Below are 17385 nucleotides of genomic sequence, written 5' to 3' on the forward strand. Positions count from 1 at the left end.
AGAAGCACTTTTGCAGCCTAATTTCTAGTAACATTCATGAGTCGATTATTGCTGTGGTTGTCTTCAACATCACAAGTGGGTGTTATGCCGTGTTTTACCTGAAAAGGGGATTGCAGGAGGCAATAGAGAGGTTGGTAAAACTAGCAGAGAGGATAAAAAAAAAAAACAAGCATGAGTGCATAAGGAAAAAAGAAGACTAGCAGAGAGAAAGACAGGTACGTTATTCTCTTTGAATCTCAACTAAATGTTCCAACTCTCTGCAACACATTATCCTGTAGACATCAATTTTTTTCCAGGAAACAGGTAAGTGGGTAGAAGATGTATGGGCAGAGAGAGGTAATTATATCATCATCATGTTGGTGGGTAACAAGATTGATCTGAACAAAAGGAAAAGCATAACGACAACTGCTTCTGGCATATCGAGCTCAGTCCCAATGGGGAGGGTCTCAGTTCAGTTCAGTTCAGTCGCTCAGTCATGTCCGACTCTTTGCAACCCAATGGACTGCAGTGCGTCAGGCTTCCCTGTCCATCACCAACTCCCAGAGCTTGCTCAAAATCATGTCCATTGAGTCGGTGATGCCATCCAACTATCTCATCCTGTGTCGACCCCTTCTCCTCCTGCCTTCAACCTTTCCCGGCATCAGGATCTTTTCCAATGAGTCAGTTCTTCACATCAGGTGGCCAAAGTATTGGAGTTTCAGCTTCAACATAATCCTTCCAATGAATATTCAGGACTGATCTCCTTTAGGATGGACTGGTTGGATCTCCTTATAGTCCAAGGGACTCCAAAGAGTCTTCTCCAACACCATAGTTCAAAAGTATCAATTCTACAGCACTCAGTTTTCTTTATAGTCCAACTCTCACATCTATACATGACTACTGGAAAAACCACAGCTTTGACTAGACAGACCTTTGTTGACCAAGTAATGTCTCTGCTTTTTAATACTTTGCTCTATTTACTTGGGAGATCTACCTGTGTGAGGGATTAGAGTTTGGAGGCTTCTTGGTCCTAGGAAAGCATCATTATGCCTCAGAAAGGACTATCCCTATCCAGTTACTCTGGGTCAGAAGGGGGTATTATCACTATCTGATCACTTCATTTCTCATTTATCCAGACAAGTCTCTACAGAAGAGGCAGAAATCTTGAGCCCAGTGCCAAAACCAGTTGCAATGCAAGAAATATAACTCATGCCTCTTTATGATCTCTCCATTGCATTTGTCCCTAGTTATTCACCATGGCTTACTCTTTTGAATAACCTTGGCTTATCCTATTGTGGGGTGGGGGTAAGGTTCATCTCCCTGCTATGCAGCACAAAGGCCTGGAATCATGTCCCTGAACCTGACCTTTGTTTTTCCTTTTGCACAAACACACACACACACACACACACACACAGAGCTATTCCATGGCATGGCTTCTGCCCTTCTTTCCAGAGGTTAAATCCTCTCTACTGAAGGAAGAGGAGAGGATCCTTTCTCCCAGTCTTGCTGAGGTAGGGAGGGTACAAGCAGAGAAGGCAAACTTCCTTTGCTGAGTTGATGGCCAGGCCAGTCTTTCTGCCTGACATACTGAGGGGGAAATGGGACTAACTTCAGCCCAAAGCAGCTGCCTGGTTTGCTTTTAGGTGAAAGGGATGAGAAGATAAAAACTTCTTTTCTGTGTCTCATAGAAGATGCCCCTGAGAGTTGAGATTTGACTCCAGCCACTTCACTCTACTACCTTCCTTCCTTAACACGCACTTTGGTGGTGAAATCCAACTGGGACCCTCCAATGAGTCAGGCATCAAAAACCATTGTTCTGGTTGACAGCTTAGGCTATCTCTCTGCCTAATTTGATCAATTTGCTGCATTTGGGCTTCCCAGTTCCAGTCCTCCCCCACCTCACGTTTATGGTTTAAATACTTGGCTACTTATGAAGCTCTTATTCAATTCCTAGGCTTAGGAGTAAAACAGAACCCTGAAAATGCTATCTTTTTTCCTTGACCACTTCTCACAGTTACAAGATGGAAAGTTCTTGCAGAGTCCAGGAATCAATCCCACCTGACCATGTGGGATGTCTTACTGATAAACAACATCTGCAGAGGATGCAATTCTATGCTGCTGCTAAGTTGCTTCAGTCGTATCTGACTCTGTGTGACCCCATAGACGGCAGCCCACCAGGCTCCCCCGTTCCTGGGATTCTCCAGGCAAGAACACTGGAGTGGGTTGCCATTTCCTTCTCCAATGTGGGAAAGTGAAAAGTGAAAGTGAAGTCGCTCAGTCGTGTCCGACTCTTCACGACCCCATGGACTGCAGCCTACCAGGCTCCTCTGTCCATGGGATTTTCCAGGCAAGAGTACTGGAGTGGGGTGCCATTGCCTTCTCCGTTACAGCAGCTAGAATATCTCAAAGACCAACACAGTTCCTTCTCCATTGTTTCCTTATCTACACCGTCAATATATGATATGTCCTTTCACCTCAGCCTCTCATTGTTTGTGCCTTCTCCACACCATATCTACACCTCCACAATGCAGTTGCACCATGGTAGTGTCCCAACACAGAACCATTCTAAGTACCTCAAAGTAAGAACCAATTTAGGGCAAGAGGAGTTTTGCCTCTTAGGCCCGTGGCACCTGGCTGGAACTTTTCACCCTGTTCACTACACTTTTCAGATGAGTTGTTTTAAAACCTTTTACCCACAGGGAGAATCTTGAACCTCAACATTCAGTAGATTCAGCCAATATGCCTTTGGGCAAGTATCTCAGCCCCTAGTTTCTTATTCAGACGGCCATTTGGGGGCAGCAGAGCAAATATGAACATATATTCTATGTAGGGCTGGGGGGGGATTTCACTGGTGGCTCAGATGGTGAAGACTCCACCTGCAATGGAGACCCAGGTTCGATTTCTGGGTCAGGAAGATTCCCCTGGAGAAGGGAACAGCAACCCACTCCAGGATTCTTGCCTGAAGAATTCCATGGACAGAAGAGCCTGGTGGGCTACAATCCATGGGGTCACAAAGAGTCAGACACGACTAACACTTTCACTTTCCAGGAAACACAGAGACAGCTAGATTGACTGTACCTCCAGCTCTGCTCACCAGGATGGTGCACTGAGCCTCTAGAAGAGGCACCACAGTAGAGCTGGGGTTGAGGGGCTGTTTATAGGAAGAACCAGAACTTCCTCACAGAGATATGTTACTACTATTTAGAACAGTTTCCCATATTTGAAGACTTACTCAAATTCATTAAAAAGAAGTGGCATGGAAAGCCTGGTTGGTTAGTGCTTGGCAGAGTCAGTAAATTGGTTGGTTTGTGCAAAATTTGGGGCGAGTAGAGTGGGAAAGTGAGTTAACTGTGGCAACATGAGTAGAGGGGGTGCTGAAAGTGCAGAGGTGCAGCCTTCTAATTGTGATTTTTAAAAATTGAGGCATAGTTGATGTACACAACTGTACTGTGACTTTGAATAAAAAGATCTTTAAATACAAAAAAATTAAAAATAAATATATATTAAAAAAAATCATACATCCAGGCTACATCTCAAACCAACAGCATCATTCTTCAGGGGGAAGGGCCTCAAAATATATATTGACGTTTCCCAGGATTCTTCAAAGAAAATTTGGGACTTTCATTACGGGGTACAACTTCACCCCATACCTTGTTAGATAACTTTCTATTCTTAATGGGTATTGTGAACATGTCAATGCCATTACACATGGCCTGGAATATCTAACAATGGATTGCTAAGAACATGGCAGAAGGCTATTTGGGGGTTGGGGTGAAGACAAGGGGGAAATCAGCAAGCAGTCACTACTACTCAACTGACCCGGTGGAAATTGGGAACCGACTGCTTACTGCTACCCCTGAAAAGAAATGCATCTAAGCCTCTCCCTTAGTTTATGTTCCAGATGAAAGAATCTGGGGAAAGAGAAGACAGAACTATATTAATACTGGCCCCTGCACAGAAGTGGCCATAGTTCTTGGGGGAAGGGACACCATTTCCTCCAGTACCCCTCACCCTATACCCATTGCTCAGTCATACTGCAGATAAGCTTCCTGGGTCTCCCTAACGTTCTGGCCAGAAAGAGATAATTGTGAAGTACATAGCGTTGCTCTGTTGCTTCTAGTGGTTCCTCTCTTTGGAAGAGCTTTTATTTTTATCTCAAAAGCATTTAACACCCAACCAGTATCACTCAAAATTCACACCAACATGTCCTCGGCATTGTGTTTTACTTTTTTGCAGGGAGAAAATAGAATGAGGGAGGGGAGGAAAACATGGTTCCACTGCAGTCTCCAAAGTTTATGGGTATACGCTGCTAGTATAAGGATGGGATGAGATGGTCAGGCAGATTAGCGGGGAGGCCCCCAAGATCCTTTTTTCTACTGATTTGTATATGCTAATGAAAATGACACGACATATGTGGAATTGCCTAGCACGTGGCATTCAATAAATGTCAGCTGCCTTCTCTAGCAGGGTTCTCCACAGGCTAAGAGATACCTAGACATCACCATCCTTCTTCCAGGGTATGAAGCCCACATAGAAAACTAGAGAACTTAAAGCACAGTACAGTTGGGAAAATGCAGTTGGCTGGCTGGCTCAGTGCAGGGTCTCGCTGTCTCCCCATCCTCCCGACTCCACTCTCCCAGGGTGGGGCTGACAGTAGTTTCCCAGATGGCTTCCCTGAGACCTAGCTAGCTTGTGCTGGGAGATCCCATGTGGAGGGCTGTGGGTTGCAACTCTCTAGTGCACAGTCCTCTCTTTCTGGCGATGATAATCTTGGGGAAAACAAGAAAGAAAAGGAAGAAAAGCACAGGTTATTTTCTGGCCTGAGCTCCCAACTCCCCATCACCAACTTGTGGGGCCTCTAGTAATCAGTATTTAAAGAGTTCCCACTGAGGGTCCTGCCAGGTAAGCAAAAAAGAGAGAGGCACTTACTGTAGGGAAAGAAGCGGACCCGCATGCTGATTTCTCGAGCTGTCTTCAGGATCTCAACAGCCTGGAAGGAACATGGCAGCTTGTACAAATGAAGAGATACAACCCAGGACAGAATCATAACAGGAGGAAAGTAGTTTGCCACTGCAACCTTCCAGGTCACCAATAGTTGCCTCCCTCTTATCAAGGTGAAATTCTTTCTTATCAAGTTACACATTCCGTTCTGTTCCATCGCTCAGTCATGTCCAACTCTATGCGACCCCGTGGACTGCAGCCTACCAGGCTTCTCCGTCCATAGGATTCTCCAGGCAAGAATACTGGAGTGGGTTACCGTTTCCTTCTCCAGGGGATCTTCCCGACCCAGGGATCAAACCCGGGTCTCCCACACTGGAGGCAGATGCTTTAACCTCTGAGCCACCAGGGAAGCCCAAGTAAAGCCCAAGTAAAGTTACACATTAGGCTAATCTTATCCACTGCATCCTACCTGGGATGGCTTCTAGCCTCACCACAGCCCACGTGCTGTGCTCACCTTGCTGTGCTCAATATCTTGGAAATCCACATCATTCACAGCTAGGACTTGGTCCCCTTCCTGAAGTCCTGCTCGATGTGCATCAGAGTCAGGAATCACCTGTTGGTAAGGAGAGAATATATATAATCAAGGTAGGATAATTCAAACAATGTAAGTGAAATTAAGTGCTGGTCAAATGTAAGGTACTATACTGGTTGTGTGTGTGTGTGTGTGTGTGTGTGTGTGTGAGACAGAGAGAGAGAGAGACGATGTGGGGGAACAGGTAGCTTGCAAGGTAGGAAGTTGTAAGTGGGCAAGCACAGTCTCACTATGCCCCTTCTATAAGTCTACTGAATCATCCTTCTCCCCAGCCTTGGGACATCAGGGTTCAGCAATCTGATAACAAAGGGAAGTAGTGATCCATATTGCCTACCAGGCAGACACACCTTGGAGATAAAGATGCCCAGCTGGGAGGCCTTTCCTCCTCGGATGTTAAACCCCAACTGTAAGACAAGAGCACAGAAGGGGGCTCAATACAGACCACAAACACAGGAATATCTAGTAGTATCAATGTATGATAGCTTGCCTTATGCCCCTCAGAGAGCAGTCAGAAGTTGTAGAAGTGGCATCTCAGCTTTTCTGCTCATAAAAGGAAGTTTCTTCACCTCCTTATCTGCTTCCCAATTCATCCCCCCACCAACCATGGCCAACTTCTGGGCCTGGTATGGCCAAACCTAGCCTGGAATAAGAGGCAATTGTTCCCTAAGCTCACCTGAGCTCCGGGGGGCTTCTTCAGTGTAACGATGCGGGGCAGAAACTGCGTCAACTCATTGTTGTAGTCTGGATGGTATACCCTCTGCAAGACACAGCAACCCCAGAAATCTTATTATCAGGCTTACTACTTTCATCCAGAACACAAATGCATCACCCTGAAGCCAGGAGAAGGTGAAGTCATGGACTTAGTTCAAGTAAAACAGATAACACTGTCCAAGCAGGTAGATAGATAGCAGTGGGGAAATGCTAGTGGCCCAGGATCCCCTCACTTCTTTACCTCAACAGAATGGAAATTAGGGCTTTGAATTTCCAGAATTCTCTGGTGTAATGGACTCTGGTAGGAAGATTCCACAAGAAGCTCCCAATGGGCCCAGTAGCTCAGAATCCAACTTCTAGCTAAGATTCACTCTCCACTGAGCTTTCTAACTGCCATCCTACCTTTCATATATCATCCTGTGCCTATGGGAAAAAAATTCCTTGTACAGATGGTTCCCACCTCATGAGGAGGAATCCATGCTGGGGGATTCTCATAGGCAGGCAGGAAAACCACCGGGTAGTCATCGTAAGGAATCCGGCTGTCCATCTCCAGCAAGGACCTGGAATGGAAGCGTGAATCAAAGCTCATGAAAATGGCTTAAAAGGGAAAACAGCCCAGCAAGTTTTAGAAAACAATCCCAACCCATTCCAAGACTGTCAGTCTATACGTCCAGCCCACTTCCAGGTAGGTGATAGATTTTGGGAGAGAAGGAAGAAAACTATCAACTTGGCTGAATATCTGGATGCTAACAACCTGTTTCAGCTTTAGCATCAGTCCCTCGCGGAGAGTCGGACACGACTGAGCGACTGAACTGAACTGAACAACCTGTTAGATACACTATAGAAATGATCTGCTTTCTCACAACAATCTTGTGAAACATATGTTACCATCCTCATTCTAGAGAGGAGGAAATCAGGATCGAATCTAAAACTACTTTCGAAAATCAACGGAATGCTGATTCCAACTATCCATAGAAACTCGGGGCAAGGCACCGCCCCACATTCCCTAATGTGATCAGTAATGGTGGAGGTCTGCAGATTGGCCTTTCCTTCACTACCAGTCACCTTCCAGATCTCTTTCCCGCTTCGTGCCTGAGTCCTGTGCCCACAGCACTGTAAAAGTTGTCTTACTACCTCGCCAACCCGCAGGCCTCAGGCGCCGAGTCTCAGCTCACCGCCAAGTCAGCCTGGGAACCGGAAGCGGATGTTAGGCTGAGTCGGAAAGAGGCGGGGTTAGGGCGCGACGCGCAAGTTCCCCCCCCCCACCCATGCGTCTTCCTGCGCGCGCCGCGTGAGTGCTCCGCCCTCAGGCTGTCTGCGCTCCGATTGGCTGGCGCCTCCCGGAGTGATTTGAAACTTGGCGGTTAAAGCTCTAGTTGGGACAGGGCGGCGGGAGAGCTGGTAAGGGTCGTTTAGTTTGGTGAGTTAAGGGGGCACCTTAGTTCAGGAGTTGGTGATGGACAGCGAGGCCTGGCGTGCTGTGATTCGTGGGGTCGCAAAGAGTCGGACACGACTGAGCGACTGAACTGAACTTAGTTCAGGATCTGCCCTTCCCGGTACCCTGGTACTTTGGTTCTTTGTCGTCGTCTCCGCTGGGCCTTTGCTTTCCATTTCAGAGGCCACTCGACTGTTTTCAGAGGGTCAGGGTGATGGGCAGTCCTGTCGTGGCCAAGACTGAGAGACTGACTTTCCCGAGGCAGCGATCCCGCTGGGAGGGAGAGGCTGCCGCCGTAGGCTACCGCTGACTTCCCTAGCCCACCACACCCTCCGAGGAGGGCCAGAACTGAAGGAGGACGCTCTCCCACTCCTGCAGACCTACCAAGGTTTATCAAAGAGCATCTTTTTCTTTTTTTTAACCCTCAGCAGAGACGGTGCGGAAGTAGGATCATGAAGGAAGAGGTGAAGGGCATTCCTGTAAGAGTGGCACTGCGATGTCGCCCTTTGGTCCCCAAAGAGATTAATGAGGGCTGCCAAATGTGCCTTTCCTTCGTACCCGGGGAACCTCAGGTGCGTAGCAGAGTCCTGGGCCTCCCTCTAAACAGCTGGTGCCAAATGGCAGTGAGGGGCATGGTCGAGCCTTTCTTTTTTCCTTACTCCTTGTCCCTTGCCTTTTCTAGGTGGTGGTTGGCACTGACAAATCCTTTACCTACGATTTTGTGTTTGACCCCTCTACTGAACAGGAGGAAGTCTTCAATACAGCAGTAGCACCACTCATAAAAGGCGTATTTAAAGGTGAGACGGGTTGATTCTTCAAACGGTTCTTGAACATATACTATGTGTCAGGCGCTGTGATTGGGTGCTGCCAGTATAGGAATGGATGAAACATGAGTCCTGCCTTCAAAAAGCCCACAACCTAAGAACTAACCCAATGAAAGTACCTTTATGCTATATTTGCTTTCTATGGTTCTGCTCGTCTTTGACTTGTATATGTTTTTGTTTGCTCTGAAACCTCGTTAGATTTTACGTTCTCTGACGGGTGCTGACGAGGCACTAGGTGAGGCCCAGGCACTGCAAAGCCTCTTGAGGGATTCAGAGGTAAATAATACAGCTTCGGGGCCCTGAAAGAGTTCAAAGTCCAGGGGTAGGAGTGAAAGTAGATAACTACATATACACTGTTAAACACGTAAGAAATATTAAACTTTTTGCTTCATTTTTTTAGACGAAAGTATTTTAAATGTTGAAACCTTTGAGATTTCCTAAAGCCCCTGAATACCCTGGCCAGTTAATAATCTTGATTACAGATGAGAAGCCAGGGCTTTAGTGTTATTTAAGACTATGGCAAAGTTCTGAAGAAGGGAGCAGTGCCAGAGGGGTGTCTAAATTGTTAGTCTAGTACAGTGGTTATTCAAGATTCAAAGGATTTAAAACCATGGCATACTAGTCCTTCAAAGTAGAACCATGGCATACTAGTCCTTTAAAGTTGAGAGGGATATTTATACATCATCTAGTCTGTTTTTCTTTCCATCCAAAGAAAAATACTTTCTAGCAATATCTCTTAAGTGAACTTCCAGCATCTGGTTAAAATTTTTTTCTTTGACAGAAATATCACAGATTGGTTTTTGGACTACTCTAATTGTGTTAGATTATATTGAGATGAAATTTGCTTCCCAGTAATTTCTACTCAGTGACATTAGTTCATCCCTCTAGACAAACAGAAGCCTTCTTCCAGGCAACAGCTACTCACATTTTTTTTTCACTTTTTAAAATGACGTCATGGCTTAAGACACATCGAACAATTTGTTTCAGATTTTTAAAATAGTAAAGCAGTAATTTCAAACTTAATTTCAAACAAATGTTGCAGGAACAGCATAATATACTTTTTTTTCTGAACCCTTTGATATGAGTTTTTGACCTGATGGTCCCATGAATACTTTAGTGTATATTTGCTACAAACAGGAGCTTTCTCCTATGCAACTACAATACGACCATCAAAATCATGAAATTAGCATTGTTCCATCACTACCATCTCGTACTCAGACCTCATTCAAGTTTTACCAGTTGTCCCAATAATGTTCTATGTAGCAAAAGGATCTAGTTCAAAGTCATATGTTGTATTTAGTTGTACTGCCTCTGTAATCTTCTTTATTATAAAACTCATTTGGTCTTTTGATTTTCATGATTATGACAGTTTTGAAAATCACAGGCCAAGTTTGTAAATGATGTTTGTTTATGATTAGATTCAGATTGTATATCTTTAGCAGGAATATCGCAGAAGTGGTTCTGTATTCTTCTCATTGAATCCTACGGGACAGCACACAATTTTGATTTGTTCCATTACTACTGATGTTCTTTATGATCATTTGATTAAGGTGATATCTGCCAGATGTCTCCACTATTAAGTTAAGCTTTTTCCTATCTATATATTTGGAGGACCATTATTTTATTCTAATTTTCTTCTAATTAACCATCCCTCCTTTCATTTAGCCATTCCTAAAGAAAAATATGGCTTCCAGACCCTGTATTATTCTGTTATCTTTCACGGAATGTACCTTCACAACTTCATAAGAATGTTAAAGTTCTACTTTTATATTCTGTTTCTTTTTTTTGAAAATGTGATTTTTTTTTGTTCATATATTATAAAAGCAAGGCTTCATTCACAATATGAATTACATAATTGTAAAACTATTACATACTAAATAGTTATTCCAGCATTAAACTGATTTCTGGAATCCCTAAACAATGTAGTGTGTTTTGCAACCATACTCAAGTTTTATGTTTTACATACAAAATACGTTCTTTACATCAGAGTACATATTAACAAAACTAAGTTCTAGAAATCATATATCCCCTAAGACTACTTAATGAAAAGTCCTTAGTAGGGAATTAAAAAAAAATAGTACATCCATTTGATAAATATTTTTGTAGGACTTAAATGAAGTTTATCTCTGGACTTTTTTTTTTTAGTAAATATTCCCTTTGTCAGACAGTTCTGCAGTTGAATGGCGAACACCTATTTCTAAAATGAAATGGCACTGGAAAATAGCTAGTGAAATTTTTTCAAAGTAAAAGTATATACTTTACTTGAGTTTCAAGAAGTTGTAGCTACTTACTATATTAATAAAAATCTGAAATAAAATTATTCCCTGTTAACCCCTTTACAGTTTCTTTTTAAAAAATTAGTGGAGATAAATTATCTACCAGCTTTAAAACCTAGTTATGTTCACTGAACAAAAATAAATTTCTTTCAGAACATTGCCTGTTAACAGTGAAGTATTATAAATAGTCCATGTTAAGCTTTTCTCAACTCATTTCTATAAAACATTTGATTAAAAATAAGATGGGAGAAACATTCAATACTTAATGGAAGATACCAACATCTTTCCAATACAGAATTTAACTCACAAAAAATTTAAATAAAACCTTAAATATTTTAAAAAATACAATACCAAAAAAGTTTCTAATGTAGCTTTGCTTCAAAAATGTTAGTGTGTTTAGAATTAACTAGCTTTCAAGCATTGATATCTTTGGAATACAACTGTATAGGAATTTTGAAATTATATATTCTATCGTTCTGAAAAAAATGTCTGAACTAAATTGCTCTTTCAAAACATCTTTAGTTGTAGGCAAAAAAAATGTGTTGGTCGCTATTTGGCGCAGAATATACAGTTAATAAACTGATTTTAGCATGAGAGGTCCTCCCTTTTGTTTAATGAAAGCTTTCATTTTCTATTTTGTGGTACTGCTTTTATATGAAGAATAAGTAGAAAAAAGCCACAAAAGTGTCAAAATGACAGCATCCTGTTTCTGACAATATATACATACAAGGGCCAAGTTACACATTTGGAAGTGACTGTTCTAAAACTAATCTGAGCTGTAAGTGCTAAAAGCAACAGCAGAACAGACTGCAGACTTTAGATTCACAAGCCTCAGATTGACAAGGAGAGTTATGTGGAGAAACTCCTTGATGCTGCTCTTTCAACAGTGCAGTGGAGATTAGTTTAGATTAGATATTAAGCCACAAGAACTTATTCTAATGGCTTTGTAGCATTTGGAAGAGAGGGCAGAAGATACATTAACTTGGCACTTTGGGGTTTTTGTGGACACTAGCACCAATATTTCCCTTTCACTTACTGTAAGTCTAAAAGTGCTTTTTAGTTAATACTTAATAGTTAAAATGTTTGCTTTAAGAAGCCAGTTAGTAACACTTTCAAGATTTGAATCAAATTAAAAAAATTTTGCAAAGTACACAGAAAGCAAGAGTTAATAACAATACATTTTATTGTTTGACCAAGCTGTCCTCAGAGTAAGCTAGTTATTACACAGTATAAAAATGACAGCCTCCTATTCAAATTTATTTACTCTAGATTTATATAGCAGGGTGAGAGCTGGAGTGCTCAGCTGGCTGTTTCCCATGCTCGGACTACTCGTGTGGACACTTGGTTCACTGCTTGGAGCTCCCACTGGGCTGTAGTTCCTCTGACTGTGTGATGGCCGAGGTTCAGGGCTGGTGGGAGAGGAACTCTAAGGGATACTTGCTGACACGACAGAAACTACTGCCTGGGTAGAAGGCTGCTGCATCAGTGAAAGGCTTCTTGTTGGTGCAGGGAACAACATCAGGGGGTGCAAAGTTTTGGTTTTCAAGTGGCAAACTGGAAAACTGTCCTGCTAGAGTTGAGAGCTGGTTTAATGGGTTGTCAACCATGAGTTCTTGGGGGTCTCTTGGCAGGCCCCCTGTTGGTGTGGTTTTTGCCATACTTTCATAGAAGTCAGTCTGAATATTTGGGATTTCATGGGTAAAATCATTAAGGTAGTCTGACTTCTGAACCACTGTGGAAGGTGGGTTTAAGTTGATTAGTGCTCTTCTGCTATAGCTCAGATTGCTAATTTTCTTCTATAAACTCCCGCACATTCTCTTGCTGCTTAAGGAAGACCTAGTACCTTTAACCTAGTACCATTTTAGATTTGTGCTTTTGATGATGGGACAAGATGCTTCAATCACTGCAGCAAAAGGAACACAATCCACATTTGTATGGTTTTTCTCCTATATGGGAACACATATGGGCTTCCAGATGACGATCATAGGCAGATGCAAATGAGCATAAGTGACATCAGTGAAGTTTCTCACCTGTGGATTTAAATGTGTTCAGTGAGCCTGTGGATTTAAATGTGTTCAGTGAGCCAGGCGGTGCCTTTGCTGGCATAAGTGCAGTATCGACACTTGAGCTTTCCGTCAAAGGTCCTTTCAAACCCATCTATTAACATTCCTGAGTTTTCATCCAAGGAAACTTCAACAGATGGGTGATTGAGTCCATTTTGATCACCATCTGTTCCAGCTCCCTGAAGAGCCTCTGCTTCTTTGTCCCCACTAACTGATCCAGAAATCATGTTGACACAATGAGTCTGCTGGTTTCTTTTCACTCATCTTTGTTTTTGAGATATTTGTATGGAGTTTACAGTTCGTTATACCTTTTCACCCCAAATCAATTCCCCCCTTTTCTTGCCACTCCAACACTGATGAAATGTAGAGTAATTTAAATTTACTCTGGAGACACACCAAGGGACTCCAGAAGGCCATGGAGGGAATTTCAAGGAAACTGAAAAGCCATACAGAGTTCGCCTGACAGCCACACTGAGTAACCCCCACCACCTTGTTCACCGCTGCTGCTGTCATCATCAGTGTCTTCATCACTGCCGCCGCCCTGTTTGTGTGTCTCCAGTTTCCTTACTTTCATGTTCTTAACTTGGGAAACTATGGGAATTATAGTCTTTAGAGGCAATATAAAGTTGAAAGTGATTTCAATGTATATGTGTTTGGTTAATATTGCTCTCAGCTGCAAAGATAAAGCCAGTATTTTTCAGTCAGCTCAACAGCACCCTGAGTTTTTTGTAAAAAGAGCTGAAACTTGATTTCCCTAGTTATTAGTATGTATACATATCTGTGATATTGCAGATGATTATGAAATGTTATTCTCTTGCCCCAGAGTCATGCCAGTTGATATTAGCAATCTATTACAGTGAAAATCTCAATGTAACATCTTAAGATCTTCCAGAACATCAAGGTCTTCATTTAGATGAATAAGTTCTTTCAAAAAGGAAAAAAAAAAAAAACAACAACAAAGGACATACATCACATTGAATCATACTTAAATGATGACATTTCTATGAGGAACCTGATAATAGGGTTCAAATGAAGACTTTGTTAATCAAAGATATACATATTGGAATCCCTTCTATCTATGCATTTTCTAAGACTTCCATTTAATTCCGATAATTTAGAATTGCTCAGGTAGAAAGCAGAATTCTAAAACCCTGAATGGCTTTTAGACAGTGACTTGGTCACTATTATTATCTCAGTCATATCTTTTTAAGTGTTTTACTTCCTAGCTTTTAAGAGCTAGCAAGAGAAGCACACATGTGGGTTAGATATTTTTCTTTGCTTATTTGAAGTAGTGCAAAGTCATGGCACCCGTATAATTTTTCTTTGTGTCTGACATTCCCAAGAGACCCTTGTGTTCAGAGAGCAGTCTTAGTTCTGCTACAAGTAATTACTGAAAGAAATGGAGGGAATTGATTGGATGAAAATATTTGAGCCATCACTACACATGTGACTTCTGTTTTGCCAGGATACAATGCAACCGTCCTGGCCTATGGGCAGACTGGTTCTGGAAAAACCTATTCGATGGGAGGTGCATATACTGCAGAGCAAGAAAATGAACCAACAGTTGGGGTCATTCCTAGGGTAATACAACTGCTCTTCAAAGAAATTGATAAAAAGAGTGACTTTGAATTTACTCTGAAAGTATCATACTTGGAGGTAAATGATTTATCTTTATTCTGAATTCAAGTTTATCTTTGGGTGGAAAAATAAATGCAAATTGAATTTTTCCTGGTATGACTCAAATTAATAAATTGAACTTTTAGTAAATTGCATTTTAATAAATTGATAGAGAAAACTTACTGGCTCAGTTGGATCTGGCTCTCACCCAGTTCTTTCCTTGTCAGAATAGTCTGTTTAATCTGATTGTTAGAGAAGTTGGCATTCCCATATAAAAAGAAGATAGGAATACTTTGAGTTTGGCCTCTATTATTGATTCCCTGTAGTCTTTAGAAAAATATTTGATATCCCTTTACTGTTTTGAGGCTTGAGTGATCATGCTGCTACTCCATGAAAATGTTTATAAAAATTGGGTGAAGTATTGAGCTGTGTAAGTAATGATAGAGTGTTTATTCAACAGATATTTATTGAGTACCTACTGTTTTACAGACCCTGTTCTAGATATTTGGGATATATCAGTGAATAAAACATAAAAGTCCCTGCCTTTGTGGATATTTTCATTTTAGTATATATAGCAGTATGCAAATAGACTGATCAATTACATCTAGCCCTCATGATACCAGAAACACATACCTAGAGAACTTACAACTTCTGATAACCTACCTGGTTGATTCCATAGCAGTGATAAGATGTCTTATCTTTAAGGAGCAGTAATTAAATGTATATAGTTTAACAAACAAACATGGTGCTTACTATGAAACAGTACTGGTTGTTGTTGAAATATTCGTTGCCATTCACCCTCCAATAAGGACCTATTACTTATATTTTAACAAATTCGGTGAAGGTGATGTTGTTATGACCATCAAAGTACTGAATTTAGATACCCGTGTAACTTTTCATTGTGTCTATTATTCCTAAGAAGCTCACTCTCAAGATAGTTTTAATTTTGTTACAAGTAATAAATATGAATTTATTCTTATAAGTATCAATGATTACATTTAGGGTTTAAATCCTTTTCTTAATTATAAAAAATATGTTTGTTGCAAAAAAATTTTTTTTTAATACAGAAAGTCAAAGAATTTTAGGAATCACCTATGGTCCCGCAACTCCTTGATCACCACTGTTGACATCTTGTTTTTACCACTTTGTTTTCAATAATGCCAGATTTACAATGAAGAAATCTTGGATCTCCTATGCCCATCTCGTGAGAAAGCCTCTCAAATAAATATACGGGAGGATCCTAAGGAAGGCATAAAGGTGTGTTTGTCTCTCATTTGATGTTATTTTAAAATGTTGGCCACTTCTAACTGTTCACACCCCCTTTATTTGCCACTGTGGTTTTAAATGACCATTAGCACCTCAGTCTTTTAGGTTCTGTATGAATTAGGTCCTAATTCCCTGTGTTAATCTAGAATTCCTAGGTGGGAACTCTTGTGAGGAAGGAAGTTTTACCACCTTCTTATTACCTCTTGCTGCTACTGCTGCTAAGTCACTTCAGTCGTGTCCAACTCTGTGCAACCCCATAGATGGCAGCCCACCAGGCTCCTCTGTCCCTGGGATTCTCCAGGCAAGAATACTGGAGTGGGTTGCCATTTCCTTCTCCATATTATCTCTTGAAGGAATGCTGCTGCTGCTAATATCAATTAAATATTTATTGGCTATTTACAGAGTTCTGAGGCTGGGCTGTCCAGTATGGTAGTCACCAGCCACAAATGGCTATTTAAACTTAAATGAACCGCAATTGAATATAGTTTGAAATTCAGTCTGTCAGTCACACCAGCCACATATCAAGTGCTCGTGTGACTAGTGGCTACTGTATTAGATAGCAGATATGGAACATGGTCATAGAAAATTCTGTTAGCCCTGTAAGAGACATTGTGCTAGATCTTTGTAAGTATATTTAGAAAGTAAGATGATACAAAGATTTTGAGTTTACCATAGGAAGACAGTATCACTTATTTGAGAGGCTTCTGTCGCATAATATAGTAGGCTGAGGACCTGTAGCTGAACAAAGTTTGAGGCAAGGTTGGGAGTTTTGTATCTGGGAGTGGGCCAAATCCAGAAGCCAGTGTTGAAAACAGGCAGAGTTCACTTCTAGCAGCAGCTTGAGTATTCAAGAGTGGGAGAGTTTGAGGAGGGGAGTAGATAAGAATACAGTAGTGCAGACTTAGGACAACTTGGTAAAATAACACCTTATCCATCTCCCTCTCCTTCTTCTCTCTGCACTGAAAGTTGAAATTTAGGCTGCAGGTGCCTGAGAGGCAGGTGCCTGTGCTTCTGAAATTTTTTTCCTTCTGAGCCGTTAAGTCATTAGCCAGTCACTAAGGCAAAGCTTGAAGGATCAGACCTATTTTGAAAGCATGGAATACAGGAAGACAATTTGCATGGTGAGGATAAGAAACCTGGGTAAAATGCATGCTATCACCAGAAAGAATGTTGGTATTTAGCCAGCTCTTGACCAGCTAAGATCTTCTGTGTGCCTAAAATATACTAGAGCAGGAATTAAATCCCAAACACTATTTGAGAGGAAATTTGCAATACAGAGAAGTGTGAATTTCTGATTCAAATTGTGGTGGGTAAGGAAAAGTTTCTTCACAGTCCAACTCTCACATCCATACATGACCACGGGAAAAACCATAGCCTTGACTAGACGGACCTTGGTTGGCAAAGTAATGTCTCTGCTTTTTAATATGCTAACTAGGTTGGTCATAACTTTCCTTCCAAGGAGTAAGCGTCTTTTAGTAATGGCTGCAATCAGCATCTGCAGTGATTTTGGAGCCCAAAAAAATAAAGTCTGACACTATTTCCCCATCTATTTCCCATGAAGTGATGGGACCAGATGCCATGATCTTTGTTTTCTGAATGTTGAGCTTCAAGCCAACCTTTTCACTCTCCTCTTTCACTTTCATCAAGAGGCTTTTGAGTTCCTCTTCACTTTCTGCCATAA

General features: G+C 41.6%; 2 protein-coding genes and 1 pseudogene across 4 annotated transcripts in view; 1 reads left to right on the forward strand and 2 right to left on the reverse strand.

Moving 5' to 3' along the window:
* The window catches only part of PDZD11 (PDZ domain containing 11), a 34571-nt gene extending 27127 nt beyond the window's left edge, over nt 1–7444 (reverse strand). Inside the window, exons 1-7 of one of the 3 annotated variants that reach the window (XM_055438434.2) lie at nt 7358–7444; nt 6684–6783; nt 6186–6269; nt 5860–5916; nt 5435–5533; nt 4909–4969; nt 211–4748 (exon numbers count right to left, since the gene is read on the reverse strand). In XM_055438434.2, coding sequence (XP_055294409.1) covers nt 4714–4748; nt 4909–4969; nt 5435–5533; nt 5860–5916; nt 6186–6269; nt 6684–6770 — 423 coding nt within the window. In that variant the 5' untranslated portion in view covers nt 6771–6783; nt 7358–7444 and the 3' untranslated portion in view covers nt 211–4713. Of the gene's footprint in view, nt 1–210; nt 4749–4908; nt 4970–5434; nt 5534–5859; nt 5917–6185; nt 6270–6683; nt 6784–7288 lie in introns of those variants that run through there. The other 2 variants (XM_088834214.1, XM_088834215.1) reach the window with 2 other exon arrangements.
* Nucleotides 7445–7536: 92 nt separating this feature from the next.
* KIF4A (kinesin family member 4A) overlaps nt 7537–17385 on the forward strand; it is a 130771-nt gene continuing 120922 nt past the window's right edge. The window contains exons 1-5 of the mRNA XM_055438429.1: nt 7537–7624; nt 8087–8230; nt 8341–8455; nt 14287–14477; nt 15603–15695. Coding sequence (XP_055294404.1) covers nt 8111–8230; nt 8341–8455; nt 14287–14477; nt 15603–15695 — 519 coding nt within the window. The 5' untranslated portion in view covers nt 7537–7624; nt 8087–8110. The remainder of the gene's footprint in view (nt 7625–8086; nt 8231–8340; nt 8456–14286; nt 14478–15602; nt 15696–17385) is intronic.
* On the reverse strand, nt 12005–13025 carry LOC148773328 (zinc finger protein Pegasus pseudogene; annotated as a pseudogene).

The sequence above is a fragment of the Moschus berezovskii genome, chromosome X (assembly GCF_049115385.1).
Source record: "Moschus berezovskii isolate FMDL1 chromosome X, NW_MosBer_1.0, whole genome shotgun sequence".
NCBI classification, from domain to species: Eukaryota; Metazoa; Chordata; class Mammalia; order Artiodactyla; family Moschidae; genus Moschus; species Moschus berezovskii.